The following is a 24,448-nucleotide window of genomic DNA, read 5'->3' on the forward strand; positions in this document are numbered from 1 at the left end:
CTGGAGTGCAGTGGCACGATCTCGGCTCACTGCAACCTCTGCCTCCCGGGTTCAAGCAATTCTCCTGCCTCAGCCTCCCGAGTACTGGGGTTACAGATGCCCGCCACCACATCTGGCTAATTTTTGTATTTTTAATTTAGTAGAGGTGGGGGTTTCACCATTTTGTCCAGGTTGGTCTCGAACTCCTAACCTCAGGTGATCCGCCTGCCTCAACCTCCTAAAGTGCTGGGATTATAGGTGTGAGCCACCACGCCTGGCCACTTCAGTTTATTGAACCTGTCATTATTTAAAATCTTGATATTGGCTTATCATTGGTTTTTTAAATTTAATTTTGATGTTTTAAAAAACAATGCATGTAACTTTGTTTTTCTCAATTACTGAGATTTTTGGCGTTCCCTTAAATGTTGCATTCAAAGCAAGTGCCTCATTCTTCTCATCCTAACTCTGGCCCTCCTGGAAAGGTGGGTACCTAACAGGCCAGAATGTGCAGGGCTCCAGGCTGAGGAGTTTGGGCTTTATCAGGGGTTGGCAAACTACAGCCCTTGCATTGAATCTGGCCCACTGCTTGTTTTGTCAATAAAGTTTTATTGGAACACAGTCCAACTCACCATTAACACGTGGTCTATGGCTAATTTCATTCTACAGTAGCAGAGCTGAGTAGCTGCAACAACAACTGTATAGTCCACAAAGCCAAAAATATTTACCATCTGGCCTTTCAGAAAATGTTTGCTGGCCTCTGATCTAGACAATGGGGGTGGAGGACAGCTGTCCAAATGCAGAAGAACTGGGCAGTGATGCCTTCCAGATGGTCCCTCCAGATAGGGAAGGGGAGGTGAGAAGTAGGGAGGTGACAAGGTCCAGGGAAAAGATCCTGAGGCCTCAGCAATGAGAGGGTCAGGATGGGCGGGGGTGATGCTAGCTGTCCTTTGTGGGGCAAATTGACAAGATATGGTGAATTTTCAGCTGTAGAGGAAGACAGGGAGGACAGAGAGGAGGCAACTCTCCTCCATGCCTGGTCTGGGAGGGGCTGCCATGCTGTCAGCAAGATGGGGAATCCTGCAGGAGAAGCCGGCTTGTAGGTAGGAGGAGGAGATGAGGAGATAACTTTGGCCATGACTAGTTGAGCAATCCTGGAGGCCATCCTGTGGGAGGTGTCCAGGCTGAATGCTGGGTGTGGAGACGCCCACATTGCTCACCTGACAGGCTGAGCCCCTGATGGCGTTTGCATCCTTCATGCCCATATCCCCGATGCCCGCTGCTGGCCTTGCCGATTTCTTCCTGCAGGACCTCACTCTGAGTGAAGAGACCAGAGTCTTTCAGTCTTTATCGATCAAGGTGTAGTGGGTGGACCAAACCCCACCCCACCACCATGTTTCCTATTAAAGGGCTGGAGGGATGACTGAGGTGAGAGAGAGGTAAGCTAGTCCCAGGGACCCAGTGACTCCAGTGATGAGAACACAGGCTCCTGCCTTCTGGCTGGTGGTACCTGGGGCTTGCCATAGACTTGGAGCCCCACGGACAAGGATGCTTGTGAAAGTCTCACTTTGCATCTGTGACCTCCTTGCCCTTGTTTTAAGCTCTTGACCATGCAGGTCCCTACAGCTCTGACTTCAGGGATTCTGTTCCCAGCCTGCCCTCCCTCAGGGCTCTCCTTCCCTCCCTCCCCAGGGTCAATGCTCACACCATGAAGATGACACAGAAGGACAGGAAGGCCAGGGCTGTGGCTCCAGCTCCCCCGACCGCCCACAGCATCACTCCTGATACAGGCCATGTGGTGCCTGCAAATGGATTGGAGTTATCTCTGGGATTTACCTTCAATAACTGGGTCTCTTCGCCTTCTGCTGCCTGTAAGGCCCTCGACTTTGATTCTCCTCCCAGCTTTCCCAGACACAAAGAGCAGGCATGGGAAGGAGGAGGATTACGGACTTCTGGTGAGGCCGGTGAGGCATGAGAGTGCTGGGTGCAGTTTTTTTTTTTTATTATTTAAAATTTTGATTTGTGTTCACCATGGAATTATTTTGCATTAACTTTTATTTTTTTAAAAAAGATTATCATGTCACAATATTATTTCTCTTGCTTGCTGAGTTGTTTTATTTTTGGTTCTTAAATTTGGTGCCAAGGCAAGTGCCTCACGTGCCTCATCCTGGTCTAAGCACTGCAAAGCAAGGCGCTTGTCTCCTCAAATACACCTGTCCAGGCCCCAGCTCCTCCCCTCCAAGATCGACTCCTCTCCTCTCCCCACCCCACACCCGTTTCCTGGCGGGGAGAGGACAGTGACGCTCTGGGTTGCGGGGAAGTTCCAGGCCTCATAACTGAGCACAGACCAGAGCTGAGCTCCCCCTTGAAGCTCAGGGCAGTGGATGGCCCATGAGGGTGGGGCAGGTGTGTCCTCTTCCTCCAGCCCCTCCCCTACCCACCTGTGCCCTCATTCTGCAGGGAGAGGCTCAGGGAAATGTGCTGGGAGCCCCGAGGGTTCTGAGCTCAGCAGGTGAATTCCCCTTCATCCTTCATGTGCACTTGAGGCAGCTCCAGCAGCCCAGGGTTCGAGGACTGTGAGGGACTCAGGGTCAGGCTCCCTCGGGTCCAGCTCAGCCTGGCAGGGGGATTGCTGTCGACAGCACAGACCAGGCGCAGAGACTGGCCCTCCCGGACTGAGTGGGATGAGCTGTCCCCAAGGCTGTGGATGCTGTAGAGAAAGGTGTGTTTAGGAGGTGGATGATCAGGACCCTCGAGGCTGGTCCTGCTGTATCAATGTCCCCTGCCCTTGCTGCGGGGCCAAGGAGGGTGTGTGTGGAGGATTCTGAGGGGAGTGAGGAGGGGATGGGAACAGGGACTCAGGTGGCCACAGGGGCTGAGGATGGGGAGGGGCACTGGATTCACCCGCAAGGGGGTCTCAGGTCACCAGGGTGAGTCCGGGATGAGGAGGGACCTGGCCCTGCCCTGAGCTGAAGGCCCTGCTCCCCCAGCCCCAGGGAGGGGGCTCTGTCCCCTACCTGTGCCATTCACTTGGAAGACAGTCACGGTCAAGTTCTGAAGAGGGTCTGGCACAGAAAGACACGGAGACCCACGTCACTGTGAGGGCTGGGGACACAGGCCCTGTCTCCCCAGGAGTCACGTAAATGGGGAAAGTGGAGCCAGCCACTCCAAGCCGGGATTCTGGGAGCCAGCACCCTTGACCCCCATCCTGCTGCTCTCGGCAACACCCCGCCCCACCAGGGACCCAGGCGTCCTGGCACTCACAGGACACATTGAGTTGGATGGTCCTGGTCATGGTCGCATCCATCCCAGGCAAGGTCACCTGACAGGTGAGGTTGGGGCCGTGGTCCTGGGGCTCTGGGATGAGGGTGAGCACTGAGGAGCGGGTTGTGGTGAGGCCTGGGGAGGACACGGAGGTCCCCATCCAGGATATGGTAGGGGGCACCCCCTGCTTACAGGCCCAGGGCACAGAGCAGGCCAGGTTTCCGGGGCGGCCAGACTCCATGGTCCCCAGGGTGGAGATACTGGGCCTGTGGGTCAGGACTGGGGAGGAGAGGAGGGGGTGCAGGATCAGGAGGAGGTCTGAGGTGCAGCCCTGGGGAAGCCTGGGCTCTGGTCCAGTGCCTCCCCTGAGCCCGATACGCTTCACCCCCGACCCCTTCCCAGGACAAGGGTTCCAACCCACCCCGAGCTGCAGCCCCATGACGTTTTCTCGTGCTGCTTCTGGAGCCAGCGCCTTACCCGTCACCAACACGTGGAGCTGGTTGGATACGTAGTTCCATTTCACGTGTCCTCTCTCAATGCGAAAGAAAAATAACCCCTGGTCCTTCCTCCTGGCGTCTCTGATGCTCAGGGAGCAGTTGTTCATCTGCGGGTTTCCAGAGGCCGGAATCGGCCCTGGATCTCCTTCTTCACTTGTCGTTTTAGGTTGTTCGTGGCCGCTGGAGCGTCCTGGGCTGTGTTAGCCCCTTGCTGGAACCAGTAGCCATGAACTTCTGGAGAGTCAGTCTTGGGGTGGGAGAAGGAGCAGGGCACATCGACGCACAGGCCCTCCTGCACTGTCACCTCCCTCTGCACTTGCAGCGCGTAACCATGCCCGCCGTTGTCCCTGTCCCTCCACCCTCTCCCTCCCCCAGAGCAGGAGCAGCAGCAGCAGCAGCACGTCCGGGGTTGGAGGTGCCAGGGCCGCCGGGAACGTCTGTTCCTCAGGGTTCTTCTCTCAGGAACTGGGGGCTCAAGACTTAGAGGAGGCCCCACAGGAAGTCGGTGGTGAGGTCAGAACAGTGACCTCCTTAGAAGAAGAACTTCACACACAGACACTGTCAGGCCTGGGTCAGCCCTGGGAGATCCACCATCCACCACCCCGTGTTCACTCCTGGGTCCCTGAGGCCAGAGCGGAAGACAGATTCACCCAGATTCCCACCCCATGCAAGGCCCACCCACCTCCTGCCTCCCTCTCAATGCTCTTCCCGTTAGGTGACATTTTCTGCAGGGTGAAAATGAGTCCCATCTGGCCAGACCCCTGAGTCACAGGCTGCGGATGTCTGTGTAGCTCAGAGATGGGACTCGGGGCCATGAGAGACAGGGGTGCAGGTGGGGTGAGCAGGCAGCCTCTCATTCCCCCTGCCAGCAGGTACGAGGTGGGCACCCCCTTTCTGCACAATGAGGTCAACACAGTAGAGCTGGACACTGTCCCCAGGGAATCACTGTGCAGAGGGGAGGCACTGAGGCTCCTGACTTCTGAGCTGTCCACGGCAGGAGCTTCAGTGGGGGGCACAGGCAGGATGGGGTCACTCTCCCCTAGGTCGGGGGTTCAGTCTCAGGGGGACCGAGCAGAGGGACACGGGGCTGTGGAGGTGAGGATTCCGCCTGTTGATACACGCCAAGGACACGGAGGGGAGCCTGGCTCGCGGGAGGTCTGGGAAACGGAGACTGTGATTGTTGTACTGTGGGGTTTGGAAGGGAGGAAATCCAGAAGGGAAGGGGCAGATTTCAAAAGAGAAGATACTTCTCCTTTCCTCAGTGCTGTCTCAGCGCCACGAAGGATGTCTTCACCACCAACGTCTCGCTCAGCCACACTTCCCTGGTTACTCCAGAACATGAGGGGTCTGCCGGCCCCGGGGCTTTGCTTCTGCAGGCTCTGCTCCCGGGGTCCAGGTGAACAGGAGATGTGGAGCAAGGACACCAGCCCTGGGGCGCCCACCCTCAGCGACGGGCAGGATTTCATGACAGAAGAAACGTGCCCCTGAATTCAACAGAAGACTTTTTGTAATTGTGTGGCTGGGTGGGAGGAACTGGGAGTATCCTGTGTGGTGGAGCCTCCTTAGACCGATGTCAGTTTTCTAGAAATAGTTTTGGGAGAAATATAAGCCATATAGATAAAAATATCTTCCCCCCAAGAAAAAAATCTCAGTGGTTTACACATATGAACACGCTTAGAGAAACAGAACACTGAGGACACCGCAGCACCTCCCCTTTGTTACCCTACTTCCTGTCAACCGCACCCCCACTTTCTCCGCCTCACTTTAACGCTAATGGTCTCCAGGCTTTTCTTTTTCTTTTTTTTTTTCTGAGACAGAGTCTCGCTCAGTCGCCCAGGCTGGAGTGCAGTGGAGCAATCTCAGCTCACTGCAAACTCCGCCTCCCGGGTTCACGCCATTCTCCTGCCTCGGCCTCCCGAGTAGCTGGGACTACAGGCGCCCACCACTACGCCCGGCTAATTTTTTGTATTTTTAGTAGAGACGGGGTTTCACTGTGTTAGCCAGGATGGTCTCGATCTCCTGACCTTGTGATCCGCCCGTCTCGGCCTCCCAAAGTGCTGGGATTACAGGCGTGAGCCACCACGCCCGGCCTGGTCTCCATGCTTTTCTATGTAGTTTTATCATCGGTGCATGTTGCCGGGAATACTGCAGGCCCCCATGTTTGCCTAATCACCCCTTCCCAGGAGGGGAAGTTGCAGCATCTCAGTGGTCAGAAGGGCTGAGCCATGGCTGACAGTGATGTCCTGCATCTGTCCCGCAGGGCTGGGTGTCCACATCTGAGTTCTGTCTTGAGCAGGAGGGACTCAGTCAGGCCTCTCAGCCCTGCTCCCCTGGGGGCCTCCACACCCGCAGAGCCAACACGGGCCTCAGATTAGCATCGGCCACTTCAATTCTAACTCAGGCGGGACAGGACAGCTCAGCCCCACCTGGAACTCGGGGGCCAATCCCTCAGCTTCCCCAGAAAAGAGCAGGCTGCTTACCTGGAGTAGTAGCCCCAGGTGAGGCCATGGGGGTGGGGGGTGTAAGCCAGTGCCCATGAGGGCGCCTGATCAGGTGAGAACCAGGGGCCAGGAGGCCTTTTCACTCACACATTTGCAACCAGAGGGGCTTCCTGGGAAAGGGTAGAGGAGTATGAGATTCTGTTCGCAGGCCTCCACCCCTCTGACAGCCCAAACACCCAACCAGGCTGCCTGCCCCAGCACCCGCCCTGCAACTCACTCTGCTCAGAGGCTCAGGGAAATGTGCTGAGATCGCAGTGGGTGATGAGCCCAACAGGTCAATTCTCCTCCATCCCCAGCCCCTATCTGAGGCAGCTCCAGGCCCCCGGGTGCTGAGAGCTGGGAGGAATTTGGTATTCTTTTGTCTCAGGACCCACTCAGCAGGGCAGGGTGGGGAGGCGGGGTGCTGTCAGCCACAGACCTCGGGGACTTGCCCTCCAGGACAGGCAGTGATGTGCCATTGTTCAGTGTCCTTGGGGCTGGATGAAAAAAACAGAGAAAGCAGGAAGCGTGGTGCTGAGAGGTCAGTTTATCCCTTACCTCCCTTTCAGAATTAAACAGAAGACACATGACAGTTTGACTCATGCTCTTTTTTTTTTTTTTGAGACCGAGTCTTGCTCTGTCACCCAGGCTGGAGTGCAGTAGCGCGATCTCGGTTCACTGCAATCTCTGCCTTCCAGGTTCAAGCAATTCTCCTGCCTCAGCCTCCTGAGTAGCTGGGACTACAGGCACGTCCCACCATGCCAAGTTAATTTTTGTATTTTTAGTAGAGATGGGATTTCACCGTGTTGGTCAGGCTGGTCTCGAACTCCTGACCTCGTGATCTGCCCGCCTTAGCTTCCCAGAGTGCTGGGATTACAGGCATGAGCCACCAAGCCTGGCCCGGCTCATGCTCTTATGTACACAAACCCTGGAGTCCACACTAGCTGACAGACCCTGGAGGGAAGGAGGTTGAACTGAGATTGGAAGGGGGAGCGGGTCACACTGACGCATGACGGATGGGCTTCACAAGTGAAGGATGAGGGATGTGCAAAGGCTCTGAAACAGCCTGGCAGATGAAGGGACCTGCACATATATCTGGGGTCTTCCAAGGGGACATGGAGGTGTTGGGGCATGACCAGCTGAGGAGCTTGGATTGAGGGTGCCGAGGAGTCTCAGGGGACTCTGGGCCAGGAAGGGGTGGGGCTGGTACTGAGTGCAGGAAGGTCTTTCTGGGTTTATGCTGTCAGGGGCACAGCACGAAGGGAAAATGGGAGGCTGGGGAGGGGCATGGAGCAATGATCAAGACAGCAAAGGGGCTGGGTACAGTGGCTGATATCTGTAATCCCAGCACTTTGGGAGGCCGAGGCGGGTGGATCACCTGAGGTCAGGAGTTTGAGATCAGCCTGACCAACATGGTGAAACCCTGTCTCTATTAAAGGTACAAAAATTAGCCAGGCATGGTGGCACGTGCCTGTAATCCCAGCTACTCGGAAGGCTGAGGCAGGAGAATCACTTGAACCCAGGAGGCGGAGGTTGCAGTGAGCCAAGATCCTGCCACTGCACTCCAGCCTGGACGACAAGAGTGAAACCTCATCCTCAAAAAAAAAAAAAAAAAAAAAGACAGCAAAGGGCCTGGTCATGCCGATGGAGGGGAGGGGACTGAGTAAGGAGGGTGTGATGGGAGACACTGTTCAGGAAGTGAAGTTACAGCACCCACTGGCTCATGAGTGTGGTGGATGAAAAGGGTGACATTTGCAGAAAGTGCTGCATCCCGAATGGGGTAAATGGGAGAAGAGAGATGCCATGCATAAGACGAGGATCAAGGGGCAGAAAGTAGGGGAAGCATTGAGACAGAGCTCCAAGCTGAGCCAGGCGAGGGTGAGCTGGGCATGGTGGCAGGCACCTGTAATCCCAGCTACTCCGAGGCATAAGGATCACCTGATGGCTTCTGTACCTTTTTACACATGAGAGAAATACTGACAGAAATTTATGGCAGGTCCAAGTGAAAGTGATGATATTCCATGAAATAAATGCAGTTTTGAGGAAAAAACAAAAAACAAAAAATCACCTGAACTCAGGAGGCAGAGGGCAGAGGTCTCAGTGAGCCGAGATTGTGTCACTGCATTCCAGCCTGAGTGACAGTGCGAGACTCCATCTCAAAAAAAAAAAAAAACAAAAACAACTCACACTCTGACCAGGCACAGTGGCGCACGCCTGTGATCCCAACACTTTGGGAAGCCGAGGCAGGAGAATCACTTGAGCTTAAGAGTTCAACACCAACCTGGGTAACACAGTGAGAGCCCATCTCTGCCAAAAATTTAAACATTAGCTGGACGTGGTGGTGCCACCTATAGTCCCAGCTACTTGGGAGGCTGAGGCAGGAGGATCGCTTGAGCCTGGGAGGCAGAGGCTGCAGCGAGCAGAGATTGTGCCACTGCACTCAAGCCTGGGTGACACAGCAAGCCTCTGTCTTAAAAAGAAAAAAAATTCCTGATTCTGACCTCGCTTCCCTCCTGACACCCATTGTTCTCAGGGCCCCGGGCATGGGCGTCCTGATCCACCACTCATAAGAGACATTGAGCTGGATGGTTCTCCCCGTGGTCACACCAGTTCAGAGGAACTTCACCTGACAGGTGAGGTTGGTGCCGTGGTCACATGGCTGTGGGATAAGGCTGACAACTGAGGACTGGTTGGGGAGAGGGGTCTCAGGGACTGTCAAACTGATGGCTTCTCTTATCCAGAGGAAATTTGGTGGGGTTCCCTTCTCACAGGCCCATGATATGGTCCAAGTCAGATTTCCAGGGTCACCTGATGGCAGCGCTTCTGGACATGGATCTCAGGTGGCTGGATCAGCACTAGAAAAGAGAAAGGGACTGATTCCTGTTTCTGGGGGTGGGGGCACTCCCTGCGCCAGAGCCCCACCCCACAGTCCCTGCATGCTTCCCATGACCCCGAATGAGGAGAAAGAGCTCCTTTTCTGGGACCTTTCTCTACATGTCACATGCAAGAACAACTTCTCATTTTCGTGACTGTATTTCATGTACTAACCTCTCTCTACCTGAAATAAGTACGTTCCTGTATCCGCCTCATTGGCATCTCTGAGGCTCAGGGAGCAGCTGTAGGTCTGGGGATGACCAACGAGGTGAACTGGCCCTGGTTCTTCTCCTGCAATTGTTTGGGGTTGTTTGTAGCCACTGGAGCGTTCCTTCCAGGAGTGGCTTTGTCCTGGTAGTAGCAGCCATGAGCTAGGCCAGATCCTGCCCAGTAATACTTGGGGTAGAAAACAGTGCAGGGCACATGCCTGCATGTTCCCTCCTGCACCGTCACCAGCTCCTGAACTCTAAGGCCGTCTCCTGGATCCTGAGCCAAAGTCCCTGGGGAGAGAAGGAGAGGCTCAGACGCTGACCCCGCTCCCCACTCAGGACCCCTCTGGGTCCTCTTACTTTCTCACCACCTGGATGGCAGCTGCACCAGGCCCAGCAGAATTGTGTCTTGAGCCATGAGCACCAGGCACTGCCCTGGGACAGTCTGGTCACAGGGTCACTCGGTATGGGAAGAACAGTCTGGGAGAAACATTCAAATGTGGGGCAGGTAGTCAGCTAAATGACCCCAGAGGTAGGTATCAAGGCATGACGACTCTGGAAGAATAGTGGCAAGCCGTATCTTGCGGGGAGACTTCACTGTACAGTCTGCGCACCGTTTCCATTTTATAGCATTTAAGTCCATAACCTGATTAGACAACATAAATTGCATTCAAACAAAAGGCACCCTGTGCTCTCCTGCCACAAGATCTTTCTTTGCTCAGGCGATTTCTTCTGTATTAAAAGGCCAATTCAACCCTCAAATTCTCAACCTCCTTTGCCACACTTCACACCTCTTCCAGGAGCAAGCACAGCTTGGAGACTAAGGAGAGAGGCTTTGAGCAAGGAGCTAGAAACCAGAGCCCACTGGCCAAATCTGGCCTGCTGCCTGTTTCTACATGGGCCACAAGCTAAGAATGATTTTACACCTTTAAATGGTTGAAAAAATCAAAAGAAGATTATTTCCTGACACATGAAAATTACATGAAATTCAAATGTCAGTGTCCATCAATAAAGTTTTGTTGGCATACAGCCACCCTCACTTGTTTATCTCATATCTATGGCTGCTTTCAACATACAACAGCAGAGGTGCCACAGAGACCCTATGGCCCACAAAGCCTAAAATATTTGCTATCTGGCCTTTTTACAGGAAAAGATTGCAACCCCAGCTGTAGAGTCAGGCAGTCTAGAGAAGTGACATCACTGAGCTTCAAGACCCTCATCTAAGTAGAATTACAAGGCTGGGCATGCTGACTCACACCTGTAATCCCAGCACTTTGGGATCACTTGAGGTCAGGAGTTCGAGACCAGCCTGGCCAATATGGTGAAACAGCATCTCTACTAAAAATTCAAAAATTAGCCAGGAGTGGTAGTGCGTACCTGTCATTCCAGCTACCTAGCAAGCTGAGGCAGGAGAATCACTTGAACCCAGGAGGCGGAAGTTGCAGTGAGCCAAAATCATACTACTGCACTCCAGTCCAGGTGACAGAGTGAGACTCCATCTCAAAAAAAAAAAAAAAAAGAATTACAGTTGTATCCAACTCATATGTAACATATAATCTTAATGTTATGAGAATTGAGATGAGAATGATAACCACTTGTTGAGCACATACTGTGTGCCAGAAGCTGTTCTAAATTCTTTAGAGGTGTTGGTAATTCGACTTCCCATAAATCCTGTGAGGCAGACATTGCTATTATTGCTCCCATTTTACAGATGAACAAACTGAGATGGTGTATGGCACATAGCAGCCCCTGTTGAATTTGTTTTTCCTGACACACTGGCTTGCAGTGATTGAAATTGAGCTTTCAAGGCTCTTAAGTCTATGTCAAGTTTTATCACTCCGTATTGACTAAGTCCCTGTCTCCCCTACCAGGAGGATGGTGGGGGAGTGTATGTGGGGGGACACACTCAAAGGACAGTAACAAAGTCTGATTCATTTGTGTCACCTAAACCTAGCCCCGGGCCAGCCTGCTACGAGACCTCAGAAAATAAATTCAACAAATGAACCAACGAGCACAGATGAACAGAACTGGCCCATGATAAGGCTTAACAGTGACCTTACGGAGAGTCATTTAATCTGAAAGGAAGACATCATGGTTTCCTGTTATGGGGGAAAAAACGGGCTACAGGTGCATGGGGTTCCCGCTCACGTCATCACCCACCATAGACCTACACATCCTGGGGCTCTCTGCACATCTCCACATCTTAGTCTAAGGCTCTGGCAGTGCCTTAATCTAGAGGATTTTTTTTTTTTTTTTTTTTGAGACAGAGTCTCACTCGGTGGCCAGGCTGGAGTGCAGTGGCGCGATCGCGACTCACTGCAACCTCTGCCTTCTGGATTCAAGCCATTCTCCTGCCTCAGCCTCCCAAGTAGTTGGGGCTACAGGCACACGCCACTATGCCCAGCTAATTTTTGCATTTTTAGTAGAGATCGGGTTTCACTATGTTGGCCAGGATGGTCTCCATCTCTTGACCTCGTGATCCACCCGCCTTGGCCTCCCAAAGTGCTGGAATTACAGGCGTAAGCCACCGGGCCATCAAGAGGAATTTTGAGCCTCAGTTTTTTTTGAGGACTTAGGTTTGGGGACCCGGGTCTCAAGGATATCAGATATCTGAGTCCTTAGACTCCTTGTGCCCCGGCATTTGAGTCTCCGGGGAGGGTGGAGGCCTCCAGATCCCTGTGTCTCTAGGGTGCAGACGGTAGTCTCCAGGTCTACTGGTTCCCTCAGGTGCTTTGGTGCCAGGGGTCTGCGTTTTTAACCCCCTTAGTCTCAAGGGTCTGAGTCTCTGAGCGTCTAGGCTCCTGGGTTAGGTGAGAAAGATCTTTGGATCCTTCTGTTTAGATGTTTAGAGTCTGGGTCTCCAGCACACGCCTCACCACCGCCCACGCGTGCGCGCGAAGTCCCGCTCCAATCCTCGAAGTCCGCTCTGCGGCTGCGCCATCTGCGCCTTTTACACTAGCGACCAACCCTTGCAGTTTCACCTTCAATTCCCACCCGCAACCTCGCCTCAAAGGGCAGAAATCACAGGCCCTATAATCCCCTTAAAATCCTATAATAATCCCACAAAACCAGTTAATCAGAATACAACTACTTCGCCCATCCAGCAACCTGCCGGTGACAGCGCGCTGCCATGACAACAGTACACGCTGCTCCGCCGCTCCCTGCGCCCGCGCGCAGGCGCAGAAAGTAAACAGGGGGCAGTGTCCTTTGGGAGCAGCGGAAAGAGCAACGCAAGTGTTTCTGGGAGTTGTAGGCCAAACAGGACCCCGGAGCCGCGGGCGCATCCAGCAGCACTGTCGCATGGGCTTCTGGGTGTTCTAGGCAAGAAAGCCCCAAGACCTTATGGGAGTGGTAGTCTCTGAGTCACTTCCGTGCCAGGCTTCCGCGTGGTGGGCAGTGCGGGCGTCCCAGCACTGAGTTCTGCCCCGGTGAGTACTTCCTAATGCGGTGGGTCAGCATGTGGACCCCGGCTCTTTGTTGCGGTGCCGTGGGAGGGTTGAGGGTCTCTCCGAATGTAAGACGCCTCTGATTTCCCAGCGCCTGTGTCCCTGAGGCCTTGTAGCCAGGATTCCCACTTTGGACGCTGCAGTCCGGCCTCTTACCGGGCCACCCCCTTCCCCAAGACAGGATAAGACCACCTGCTTGCCCCCGCCCCTATGTCACTATCTGCCTATCCCCGTCCCCATGCCACACATTATCTGTCCTTTTGACAAGGCTGCAATCCAGAGGCATCCCTAGGGTCTGCAGCCTCTCTTCTGGGAGCGTTTGTTATTCCCTGATCCTACAGATATTTATTGAGCACCGACTCTGCGCAAGGCGGCGGGGGCGAGGGCACCAGACCAACCCTGTCCCTGCCTTGAAGAAGCAGAGAGGCGGACCTGTCACTAGTGAAGCTAGTCAGGATCAGGGCCTGTATGGAGCTGCACACGTGCAGTTTTGGGGGCCCTGGCGGAGGTGCTCGACTCAGTGACTGGGGTCCATAAAGTCTTTGAGGGAAGACGCTTAACATGCATGTCAAACCTGACGTGTCCAAATGGAATTACTGGTCTTCTCCCCTCACAAAATGGCCCCACCATCCCTCCAGTGCTCAGGCCAGAACCTCAAAGTTACCCTTCATCACTTTCTCTCGTCATTGCCCCAGTCCCCAATCAGTCTTATACATGTCCTATGGGCTCCACCTTCAAAGTAGATCTGAAATTTCATTTCTTCCCACCTCTACTGCCACCACTCCTGTCTAGTGTGCTGACCTCCAGCCTTCTGTCTGTGTTCTGTGTCCCTTAAAACAGTCCTCACCACACAGCAGCCAAACGAATCCCAACTGTTTTTTTAAATTTGAGACAAGGTCTCACTCTGTCACCCAAGCTGGAGTGCAGTGGTGTAATCATGGCTCACTGCAGCCTTGACCTCCCGGGCTCAAGTGATCCTCCTACCTTGGCCTCCTGAGTAGCCGGGACTACAGGCCTGCGCCACCAGGAGCAGCTAATTTGTTTATTGTTTTTAGAGATGGGGTCTTGCTATGTTGACCAGTCTAGGAATCCTTTTAAAACATGTCAGATCATACCCCTTCCCTCTTCAGAAACCTCCCATGGCTCCCATCTCCTCCTGAATAAACCTAAAATTCCACATCATGGCCTATTAGGCTCTGCTAACTTGTGCAGTCTTGTCCCCTGCAAGGGTCTCCCTTCCTCAGGACGTGGACCCCCAGGACTGGGTGACTGTAGATTTAGGGGGTGAGGAGAGATTAGTCCAGGGTGACATTATGTCCTGTCCTGCAGATGTGCTGGATGAAAAGTGGTGGCTGCTCTCAGAAGAGAGGGAACAGATGGGCAAGAACAGGTTTCTGCCTTTTGAGGAAGGTTGTCTGGGCACTTAGGGTCTGAACATCTGAAAGGTGCCGCAGCCATGTGGAGGACCAGCCAGAGGGACATCTGAATATCACGATTCATAGGCGCTCACAAGAATGGAAAGAGGCTGAGCACAGTGGCTCACACCTGTAATCCCAGCACTTTGGGAGGCCAAGTTGGGCGGATCACTAGAGGCCAGGACTTCAAGACCAGCCTAGCCAACATGGTGAAACCCCGTCTCTACTAAAAATACAAAAAAAAAAAAAAAAATTAGCGAGGCTTGGTGGTGCACGCCTGTAGTCCCAGCTACTCAGGAGGCTGAGGCAGGAGAAACGCTTGACCCTGGGAGGCAGAGGTTGCACTGAGCCGAGATTGTGCCACTGCACTCCAGCCTGGGCGACAGAATAAGATTCCATCTCAAAAAATAAAAAAAAAGGCCGGGCGCGGTGGCTCAAGCCTGTAATCCCAGCACTTTGGGAGGCCGAGACGGGCGGATCACGAGGTCAGGAGATCGAGACCCTCCTGGCTAACACGGTGAAACCCCGTCTCTACTAAAAATACAAAAAATTAGCCGGGCGAGGTGGTGGGCGCCTGTGGTCCCAGCCACTCGGGAGGCTGAGGCAGGAGAATGGCGTGAACCCAGGAGGCAGAGGTTGCGGTGAGCTGAGATCCGGCCACTGCACTCTAGCCTGGGCGACAGAGCAAGACTCCGTCTCAAAAAAAAAAAAAAAAAATAAAAAAAATTAAAAAAAAAAATTTAAATCTTAAAAAGAATGGAAAGAAATGGGTGCTAGGCAGGACTTGGGGACATGAAGAGGCCTCCCCAAAAGAGAATTGAGCAGGAAATCCAGGAGAACAGAATGAGTGAGTCAAAAGTGGGGGGAGGAAAGATTCCAAGGGTTGCTGCTCAGCTGTGACAGATATGCCTGATGGTCACTGCAGATGGGTCCTGAGGGCTGCTTCTTGGGCCCAGTGGCAGGGAAGAGTACTCAGGGCAGAGGGGAGAGCCAGTGCAAACATCTGGAGCAGGAGCGTTCCTCAGGTGTCAGAGTAAACGCCATAAAGGCTGAAGGACAGGAGGTCAGAGAAATAAGGAGTCAGACATGTAGGGCCTCATCGGCCGTAAGCAGTTATTATAGTAAAGTGAGATGGGATCCAGAGGAGGATGCTGAGAAGATTCAGAGTACAATCCCACCGGCTGTTCTGTGAAGGAGTGTTTGTAGAGGAGGCGAGGCAGGAGTAGGAGACCTGTGAGGAGCCCCAGGCAACCGTCCAGGAGAGAGACAGACCAGACTAGGGTGCTGCTCTGGAGAAGGTCCTGTGTTTGGCTGTTTTGAAGTTACATGCAAACAGGATTTGCTCAATTTCCTTTAGGTACCTGGAGTTTGAAAAGGTGTGGACTTAGCATTGCAATTTGGTGCCACCCAGTGGGAGCATGACAAGTGTAGTGAGAGAAAGAGCAGTCCAGGGTCCTGGACCCCAAAGCTTCTGGCCTGAGCAGCTGGAAGGGATGGAGCTGCCCTGTACTCCAGGAGAAGCCCGTTAGGTTAGAGGAATCAGGAATTTGGGTTTTGAGATGCCTATTAGACATCTGAGCGGCACTGGTCTCTGTCCTCATAGAAGTTAGAGATGGTAAATATATAGTCACATAAAATAATTCCACACATTGTGGTAAATCCTAGAAGCAGCATGACCTGCTCTGAATGGCAAGGAGGTGACTGCAGTAGTCCAGGCTGGAGGTGATGGTGGCTTGGGGAGGGGAACTGAGCCTGTGGAGTTTTTATGGGTTCACCAGGCAGGCAGGACCCAGATTTGACTGAAGGGTTGGAGTCATGGCTGGGTGGGGAAGGATGAGGTAGGGAAGGTAACAGGTGAAGGTCGAAGCTGGGCCGATCCATGTCTTAATGAGGCCACAGAAGCTTGTGGGGGATTCTGATACCAGAGCAGGGTTCAGTTCAATCTTGGAGGCCCACACAATCTCTCACCCTCAAAATGGGTGCAACCCCAGCTGGTCTCCCAAGAGGTGTGATCCAGGCTGCCTGTGTGTTCCCTGGAGAAGGTGATCACCCTGCCTTTCATAGGATGCAATCAGAACCCATTCCTGGAGACCGTATCTCATCCTACAAAGTGAAATCAATTGGCCTTTCCTGTTTTCCACCTCCCCCTGAACAGAGCTTCAGTCCCCTGGCCTCTCTCTGCCCTTAGAGTTATAAACCCCTCACCTCCCAAGCGCTCTTAACAGCCCTGGTGGCCCAGGCCAATGATATCTACCTTGTCATTCTGATCAGGGCTGTAACAAGGGTGGCCTCCCTGGAGGTTGTGACAAATGGTCCTTAATATACACCCTCATCCCTTTGGACAGGATACAACCTAATCCTGGGTATAACCTGCTCGTCGCTCCCTCTCTTTACCCATGAAGCCAGCTTCTTAAGCTACTTCTCTTCGTGCATAATGGGCGCAATCCAAGAAGCCTTCCCTAAGGCAGTGGCTTCCTTACACCAGGACCTGATTATAACCATTCTGTCCCCAGCGCTAGAAGAAGCTACTCCACTCCCACACACGTCTCCCTGGTCTATTCCGGGCAGAGGTGCAATCCAGACAATCTCCCCGAAGGCAAGGACCCTGCAATCCGGAATCCACGTGTAACCCACCTCCTCTCTCTCCCTGTCTAGGAGAAGCCGACCCCTCCCGCAATGCCCGCCCCGCCGTGCGCCTCCTGCCATGCCTCACGCGCCGCCCTCCGCCGTCCGCGCTCGGGCCAAGCGCTGTGCGGTGCCTGCTTCTGCGCCGCCTTCGAGGCCGAGGTGCTGCACACGGTGCTCGCCGGCCGCCTGCTGCCGCCGGGCGCGGTGGTGGCGGTGGGCGCCTCGGGCGGCAAGGACTCCACGGTGCTGGCACATGTGCTGCGTGCGCTGACGCCGCGCCTGGGCATCTCACTGCAGCTCGTGGCCGTCGACGAGGGCATCGGTGGCTACCGGGACGCGGCGCTGGCGGCCGTGCGGCGCCAGGCGGCGCGTTGGGAGCTGCCGCTCACGGTCGTGGCCTACGAAGACCTCTTCGGGGGCTGGACGATGGACGCCGTGGCCCGCAGCACAGCCGGCTCCGGCCGCAGCCGCTCCTGCTGCACCTTCTGTGGAGTGCTGCGGCGCCGGGCGCTGGAGGAAGGGGCACGCCGCGTGGGAGCCACGCACATCGTGACAGGTGAGTACTGGCGTGGTGCCGAGCGGCACTCTCGGAGGCAGTGGGGCGCATGTACGGGCGAGGAGGCGGGGCCTGGAAGGGGACTCAGGCGCATGCTCCAGAAGTGGGCGAGGAGACCCTGGTGGCTTAACTCGAGGATCCCTGTGAGGAGATGCGGAAGTGCGCATGCTCCAGTTTGGGGCTGGGGCCCTTTGAAGGTTCAAGATGCTGGGGAGACAGAGGGGCCAGACAGTGATCACAAAGGCCTTTGGGTCTTGGCCACCGTCTTGGTCTCCACAGATTGCCAAAGGGGTGGGAGGTGAAAGTCTCTGGAGATTAGATCTCTGGTTCTTTACTTATTTTTAAGTGTTTCTAACATGCTTGATATCTTACGGTCCACCTTTCAGAATCCAGCTCTGGCTCTAAAAAGTATCTCCATCTCTTAATTCCTTTTCTTGGTTGGCCTCTCCTCTTTGATAACTTTTTTTTTTTTTTTTTTTTTTTTTTTTGAGACTGTCTCTGCCTCCCTGGTGGGAGTGCAGTGGCACCATCTCCGCTCACTGCAAGCTCCGCCTCCCGGATTCACGCCATTCTCTTGGCTCAGCCTCCCGGGTAGCTGGGGCTACAGGCGCCCGCCACCATGCCTGGCTAATTTTTTGTATTTTTAGTAGAGACGGGGTTTCACCGTGTTAGCCAGGATGATATCGATCTTCTGACCTCATGATCCACCCGCCTCGGCCTCCCAAACTTTTTTATTCTCTTTCATCCATTCCTTCAACAAACAGATGCTAAGTTTCTGCGATATGCTGGATCCCAACTGTGGCCATATCAAAGTTCTTAACCAGTCTGTACTTGTTTCACCCCATCCCTAAAACAGGACTATGAATGGTACCCAGCTCATAAACTTGTTATGACAATTAGATGAGTCAGTAGAAGTATAATGTTATCTATATTATAGTTATGTTACATAACCTGTATGATATAATATAGATTACACATTTTATACATGCTATTATCATCATCGTTGTCAGGCTAGGGCTGAAGAATACAGTTACGCACAAGTTTCTACCTTTGCATGGTTATCAGGTACAAGATTATAAACACTATACCTGTTATTGACCATGTATGGACATGTTATAGACTATGTGTACACACAGAGAATTCTATGGCGTGGAAGGAGTGGGGTCAAGGAACTGTTTTGAAATCTGAAGGCTCACGGTGAAGAGGTAAAGGGGGTAAGAATTGGGGAGTGGTTATTGGTCTGTGAAAAGCCAATCTGGGCTGCCCTAAGAAGTCCCAGAAGGCAAGGGCAGGGGAGGCTGGAGAGGTGGAAGAGGTCAGGCCTTACCCTGTAGGCTGTGGTGGAACCAGTAAAAGTGACATGAAGAGAGTTTCACTTTGAAAAGCTGACCCATACCATGGTGAGGAACCTGGGTTGGAGGGGCAGGGACAAAGCCAAGGAGACCAGTCAGTGGGAAGCCAGCTGCGGTCATGGAGGTGAGAGATGATAGCTGGAGAGAATCAGCACACTCAAAGGATAGGAAGGCAAAAGTAGTTCTGAGTCTGTTGTCTGCCACCGTGCTAGGGTCACTGGCTCTGGGGAAGGCTTACTGAGCTTCATTCACTGGTGTGGCCCTTTCCTTACTGAGTAACTTTGGAGAACTCCCTAGATCTCTGTGATTGAAAATGGGAAGAATAATCCTTTCCATACAAGAACAGGCAGTGTATGGAAGGAATGAAACGCTTGAGCCGGGCACAGTGGCTCACACCTGTAATCCCAGCACTTTGGGAGGCTGAGGCAGGCGGATCACGAGGTCAAGAGTTCGAGACCAGCCTGGCCAACATAGTGAAACCCCATCTCTACTAACAATACGAAATTTAGCCAAGTGTGGTGGCAGGTGCCTGTAATCCCAGCTACTTGGGAGGCTGAGGCAGGAGAATTGCTTGAACCCGGGAGGTGGAGGTTGCAGTGAGCTGAGATCGCACCACTGAGATCACACTAGCCTGAGTGACAGAGCAAGAAAAAGAGAATGAGAGACTGTCTCGGGTTTTAAAGTTAATTTGATAGAACAATTGTACTTCTAAAAGTAATGAAGGCTTCCAGAAAAATCCCTAACTTGAAAGGTGATTTTTACCCTTTGTTTATACACTCCATTTTCAAAGGCATAGTATGATAATTGTTGTAATAATTATTACAAAATCAGGAGCTCTTGAGTGGGTTTGTAATGACAAGTTGTGGAGCAAATCCAGTCTCCCCTAGTTAATGTGGTTTACAACTTTAAATCAACAAACATTTAACCAGATGTTGTTTGCAAACATGCCTGATCTCAAGGTCACAGGGCTCGGCAGGTCTTTGGAAGGTAACCATTACTACAAACACAATTAGAGCCAAGTTCTTGGGGGATTTTTTTTTTTTTTTTTGAGACGGAGTCTCGCTCTGTCACCCAGGCTGGAGTGCAGTGGCTGGATCTCAGCTCACTGCAAGCTCCGCCTCCCGGGTTCACACCATTCTCCTGCCTCAGCCTCCCGAGTAGCTGGGACTACAGGCGCCGCCACCTCGCCCGGCTAGTGTTTTGTATTTTTAGTAGAGACGGGGTTTCACCGTGTTAGCCAGGATGGTCTCGATCTCCTGACCTTGTGATCCGCCCGTCTCGGCCTCCCAAAGTGCTGGGATTAAAGGCTTGAGCCACTGCGCCCGGCCTCTTGGGGGATTTTTACCATATAGAGCAGGGCCTCTCAACTTCAGCCCTATTGATATTTGGGGCCAGATAATTTGTCGTTAGGGAGCTGTCTTCTGCGTTATAGGATTTTAGCAGCATCCCTGACCTCTACCGACTAGATGCTATTTAATAGTAGTGCCCCACCCCCAACCTGACAACCAGAAATGTCTCCAGCCATTGTCAAATGTCTCTGCGGGAGGGAAGGAAGGCAGAATCATCCTAGATTGAGAACCACTGATACAGACTCAAGTACAACTTGACAAGACACAGAACAAGTGTAGCTTCAATTTCATGGTGACCAGTGTGTAAATATTTCTCACTGTTATTTCTTTTTTTTATTATTTTTTAATTTTTTAATTTTTATTTTTTTTTCTCACTGTTGTTTCTAAACAAAGATAACACAAAAACACTGCAGTGATTACAGGGGTGGTGGCTCATGCCAGTAATCCCAGCCACTTTGGGAGGCCGAGGCAGGTGGACCACTTGAGCTCAGGAGTTCAAGACCAGCCTGACCAACATATGGAGAAACTACATCTATACAGAAATACAAAAATTATCTGGGCATGGTGGCACACACCTGTGGTCCCAGCTACTCTGGAGGCTGAGGCGGGGGGATCACTGAAGCCCTAGAGACGGAGGTTGCAGTGAGCTGAGATCGTGCCACTGTACTCCAGCTTGGGCACCAAAGCGACACCCTGTCTCAAACACACACACACACACACAATAAAACAAAATGAAAAAACATAAAAAACTACAGTCTGTGTTGTCAGAGGCTCTGTGTCAAGAATCATTTGTTTTCTCTGGCTGCTGTTAACAAATTACTTCAAATTTCACAGCTTTAAACAACACAGATTTATTATCTTGCAGTTCTGGAAATCAGAAGTCTGAGAAGGCTCACCAGGCTAAAATCAAAATGTCAACAGTGCTGCGTTTCTCCTGGAGGCTCTGGGGCAAGGGGGTCCATTTTCTTGCCTTTTCCAGCTTCCAGAGGCTGCCCACATTCCTGGCTGGTCCCTTCCTCCATTTTCTTTTCTTTTCTTTTTTTCTTTTGAGAAAGAGTCTTGCTCTGGAGCCCAGGCTGGAGTGCAGTGGGACGATCTCGGCTCACTGCAACCTCTGCCCTCCCAGGTTCAAGAGATTCTCATGCCTCAGCCTCCCGAGTAGCTGGGGTTACAGGTGCCTGCCACGATACCCTGCTAATTTTTGTATTTTTAGTAGAGATGGGGGTTTCGCCATGTTGGCTAGGCTGGTCTTGAACTCCTGGCCTCAGGTGATTCCCCCTCAGCCTCTCAAAGTGCTGGGATTACAGGCATGAGCCACTGTGCCCGGCTCTTCCTCCATTTTCAAAGCCAAGGATGATAGGTTGAGTCCTACACCGTCTCCATCACTCTAATCCTACTTCTGTCCTCACACCCCCATATGCAGTAGGCGGGTGGCAAATGAGGGATCCCCAAGTTCTCCAGGGAGCTTGTGTATGTTCCCCTCTCGATTCCTGCCGTGTGCACCTCCAGCCACCACCTGGCTACACCACAGTGCCCAGGGGTCTCCATGGCCCCGTCTCCCTCTCCCGGTCTCTGGGTCCTGGCTGTCCTATGGTGCCCAGAGGGGCACCATAGCTCAGGCTCCCCCTCCTCATCTCTCTCTGGGTCCTGGCTGCCCACTATTTTCAAAGGTCTCCATGGTCCCATCTCTCCCTTTTCTGCCTCCCCCCTCCACTCTAAGGGTCTTTGTGATTCCCTTGAGCGCACCTGGATAACGCACCAGACTGTCCCTGTTGTAAAGTCAGCTGATTAGCAGCCCCAATTCAACTTGCAACCGTAATTTCCCTTTGTCCTGCAACCAAACATACTAACAGGTTCCCAGAATTAGGCCATGGACTCCCTAGGCGGTGGGGGAGAAAGCAGCCTGCCTACCCCACCAACTCTCTTGAGAATCTTGGTTAAGTGCCTTAAACGCCATTCTGATGTTTGCGTACAGTTTGAATTGCGGTTTTAACTAAGGAGGCTGATAAGGTTATTAGCAGAATGATGCACTTTTACTCCCTATATGAAAGTGCAACTAGCATAAGGTCCACTATGCAGTCGGCAGGTGGCACATGAGGGCACCCCCATGTTGTGCCAGGGGAGCTTATGTTTCTCTTTGGTTTTTTGTTGTGTCCACCTCCAGCCTGCACCTGGCTGCTTCACGGTTCCCGCGGGGGTCTCCATGGCTCGCTCTCCGCCTCCCCGTCTCTCTCTGGGTCCTGGTGGCCCACAGTGCCCCAGGGGTCTCCATGGCTCTCTCTCCCCCTCCCTGCCTCTGGATCCTGGTCTGTCTCCATGGCTCGCTCTCCCTCTCGCCGTCTCTCTCTGGGTCCTGGCGGCCACACTGTGCCCTGGGTCTCCGTGGGTCTCTCCTCCCAGTCTCTCTCTGGGTCCTGGTGGACCCTTGGTTCTCCGGGGGGCTCCCTGACCAGCAGCGCCCTCCGCGCCCCACCTCACCCGCTCCCGTCTCTCCCCACCAGGTCACAACGCCGACGACATGGCGGAGACCGTGCTCATGAACTTCCTGCGAGGCGACGCGGGGCGGCTGGCCCGGGGCGGGGGCCTGGGCTCTCCGGGCGAAGGGGGCGCCCTGCCGCGCTGCCGCCCGCTGCAGTTCGCCTCGCAGAAGGAGGTGGTGCTGTACGCGCACTTCCGCCGCCTCGACTACTTCTCGGAGGAGTGCGTCTACGCGCCCGAGGCCTTCCGTGGTCACGCCCGGGACCTGCTCAAGCGCCTGGAGGCGGCGCGGCCGTCGGCGGTGCTGGACCTCGTGCACTCGGCCGAGCGCCTGGCGCTGGCCCCAGCCGCGCGGCCTCCACGCCCCGGCGCCTGCTCCCGCTGTGGGGCCCTGGCCAGCCGCGCGCTCTGCCAGGCCTGCGCGCTCCTGGACGGCCTGAACCGCGGCCGGCCCCGCCTGGCCATCGGCAAGGGCCGCCGGGGGCTGGACGAGGAGGCGACGCCGGGGACGCCCGGGGATCCAGCCCGGCCCCCCGCCTCCAAGGCCGTCCCCACCTTCTAGCGACTTGGGGCCTCCCGCCGGGATCTGACGCCCCGCGGTGGGGGTTGCCTGTAAACGACACTGTGAATAAACCCCGTTACCTTACCGGGCCTTCCATGTGGGGTTGGGAAGGAGATGGGGGCCCGCTGACCTGAAACTCTGAAGAAGCTGGGATCCCAGACTTCGGGGTCTCAGGAAGGAAGGGTCTCGAGCTGCCAGTGCCTCTGCTGGTTCTGGGTGTTCTCAGGAGGGTCTTGACCTGATGTTTCCCGTTTGCCCGCAGTGGGGTAAGCAGAGTGACATGACTTGATGGACACGCGCCTTTCACAGCCCCCGTCACGATGCCTCCCTTCCAGCGCTTCTTGTGCAGTGCACGCTGCACCCTCATTTCGTCTCCACCACGGCCTCACTGGCTGTAGCCTGAAGTGGTAAATGGCCCTAAGACACCCAGTCGGAAGGGGTCACACCGAGGGCTCCCTCCAAAGCTCTCGAGGATCGAAGATCGTGGAATTGGCCCTCCCCCACCCATCCCCTCCCGAATCTCTCCTGGTATCTCTGTCACGGGAGAGGAGGGGCTGGATGGGTTCCCCAAACCTTGGACTCTGGAAGCAGGGTTGTGTGAGCCTGTCGGTGACTTAGCCTCTTTCATCTCCCATTTCTCCTCTGAAAATGGAGTCAGCCCCCTTGCCCCCCACCTGCCCCCCCGCCCTCCCCGCATCAAGGCACCATTGGGAGGAAGCTGAAGAGCAGAGAAGTTGAGGTGCTCAATAAATGGTGACCACTTGGACTTGGTCGTTCATGTTATTGTCTGGCCACCAGGGGGCGCTGGGCTTCAGGGTTGCTGTCCTGTAGGTACGGGGAGATTGTGAGAATCTCAAGCTTCCTAGGGAGATGGTGCTCTCAGTCCCACCTCCAGGGCTTGCTGGGCTGGCTTCTTGTCAGAAATGCCCCTTCTTCCCATCGCTCTGCGCAGATCCTCCAGGGTCCTCCTGGAAGGCTTCTCAATTCTCTCCTCCCATCTCCCAGCCCTGGGCTTGGTATTCTCCCAAACCCCTGCTTCTCAGTCCTGTCCTCACTCTGTGGCCACCCAGACTTGGGCTGGAGGGCAAGGACTAGAGGATTCACTCAACACATGTGTGTGAGCACCTTCTTTGCATCAGGCACTCCTCTGGGTTCTAGGAACGTGGCAGGGAGCAGGAGACAAGTCCCTGCCCTCATGAAGTTCAGTCTGGGGGAAATGGACAGTAAGCACATCAGTATGTAATGTCAGGTAGTGATGGATGCTACAAATTAAAAAAAAAAAAAGATGAGAGACAGAAAGAGCTGGTATCCATAGGGGTCAGGGAAGGAAGGGCCTTGGAGGGCGTGACGTTGTGCACAGAC

General features: G+C 53.8%; 2 protein-coding genes and 1 long non-coding RNA gene across 3 annotated transcripts; 1 reads left to right on the forward strand and 2 right to left on the reverse strand.

Annotated features, from left to right (window-relative positions):
- Positions 1-209: 209 nt before the first annotated feature.
- Positions 210-4,218, reverse strand: LOC111519912 (sialic acid-binding Ig-like lectin 8; the record flags this gene model as incomplete). Its single annotated transcript, XM_023182220.1, is given in 8 exon segments — positions 210-1,293; positions 1,682-1,778; positions 2,418-2,672; positions 2,675-2,686; positions 2,994-3,041; positions 3,241-3,519; positions 3,718-3,864; positions 3,867-4,218. Coding segments are annotated over 8 exon segments (1,524 nt in total), but the record flags the coding sequence as incomplete, so codon positions are not given.
- Positions 4,219-4,445: 227 nt separating this feature from the next.
- Positions 4,446-6,713, reverse strand: LOC111520096. The gene is made up of 3 exons (XR_002724558.1): positions 6,456-6,713; positions 6,218-6,348; positions 4,446-5,221 (listed from the first exon to the last, which is right to left on the reverse strand). It is a non-coding gene; the product is annotated as an uncharacterized LOC111520096 (long non-coding RNA).
- Positions 6,714-12,672: 5,959 nt separating this feature from the next.
- CTU1 (cytosolic thiouridylase subunit 1) lies at positions 12,673-23,852 on the forward strand. Its single transcript, XM_023182621.1, has 3 exons — positions 12,673-12,728; positions 16,817-17,345; positions 22,548-23,852. Exons 2-3 carry the CDS (start codon positions 16,838-16,840, stop codon positions 23,084-23,086), a joined length of 1,047 nt encoding a protein of 348 aa, XP_023038389.1. The 5' UTR covers positions 12,673-12,728; positions 16,817-16,837; the 3' UTR covers positions 23,087-23,852.
- Positions 23,853-24,448: the final 596 nt, after the last annotated feature.

The sequence above is a fragment of the Piliocolobus tephrosceles genome, chromosome 21 (assembly GCF_002776525.5).
Source record: "Piliocolobus tephrosceles isolate RC106 chromosome 21, ASM277652v3, whole genome shotgun sequence".
In the NCBI taxonomy this organism is placed as follows: Eukaryota; Metazoa; Chordata; class Mammalia; order Primates; family Cercopithecidae; genus Piliocolobus; species Piliocolobus tephrosceles.

Excerpts from the sequence above, each read along its gene's own strand:
- CTU1 (XM_023182621.1), top strand. The coding sequence starts at position 16,838 with ATGCCCGCCCCGCCGTGCGCCTCCTGCCATGCCTCACGCGCCGCCCTC. Across the intron at positions 17,346-22,547 it reads AGCCACGCACATCGTGACAG|GTCACAACGCCGACGACATG; the intron begins GTGAGTACTGGC and ends TCTCCCCACCAG.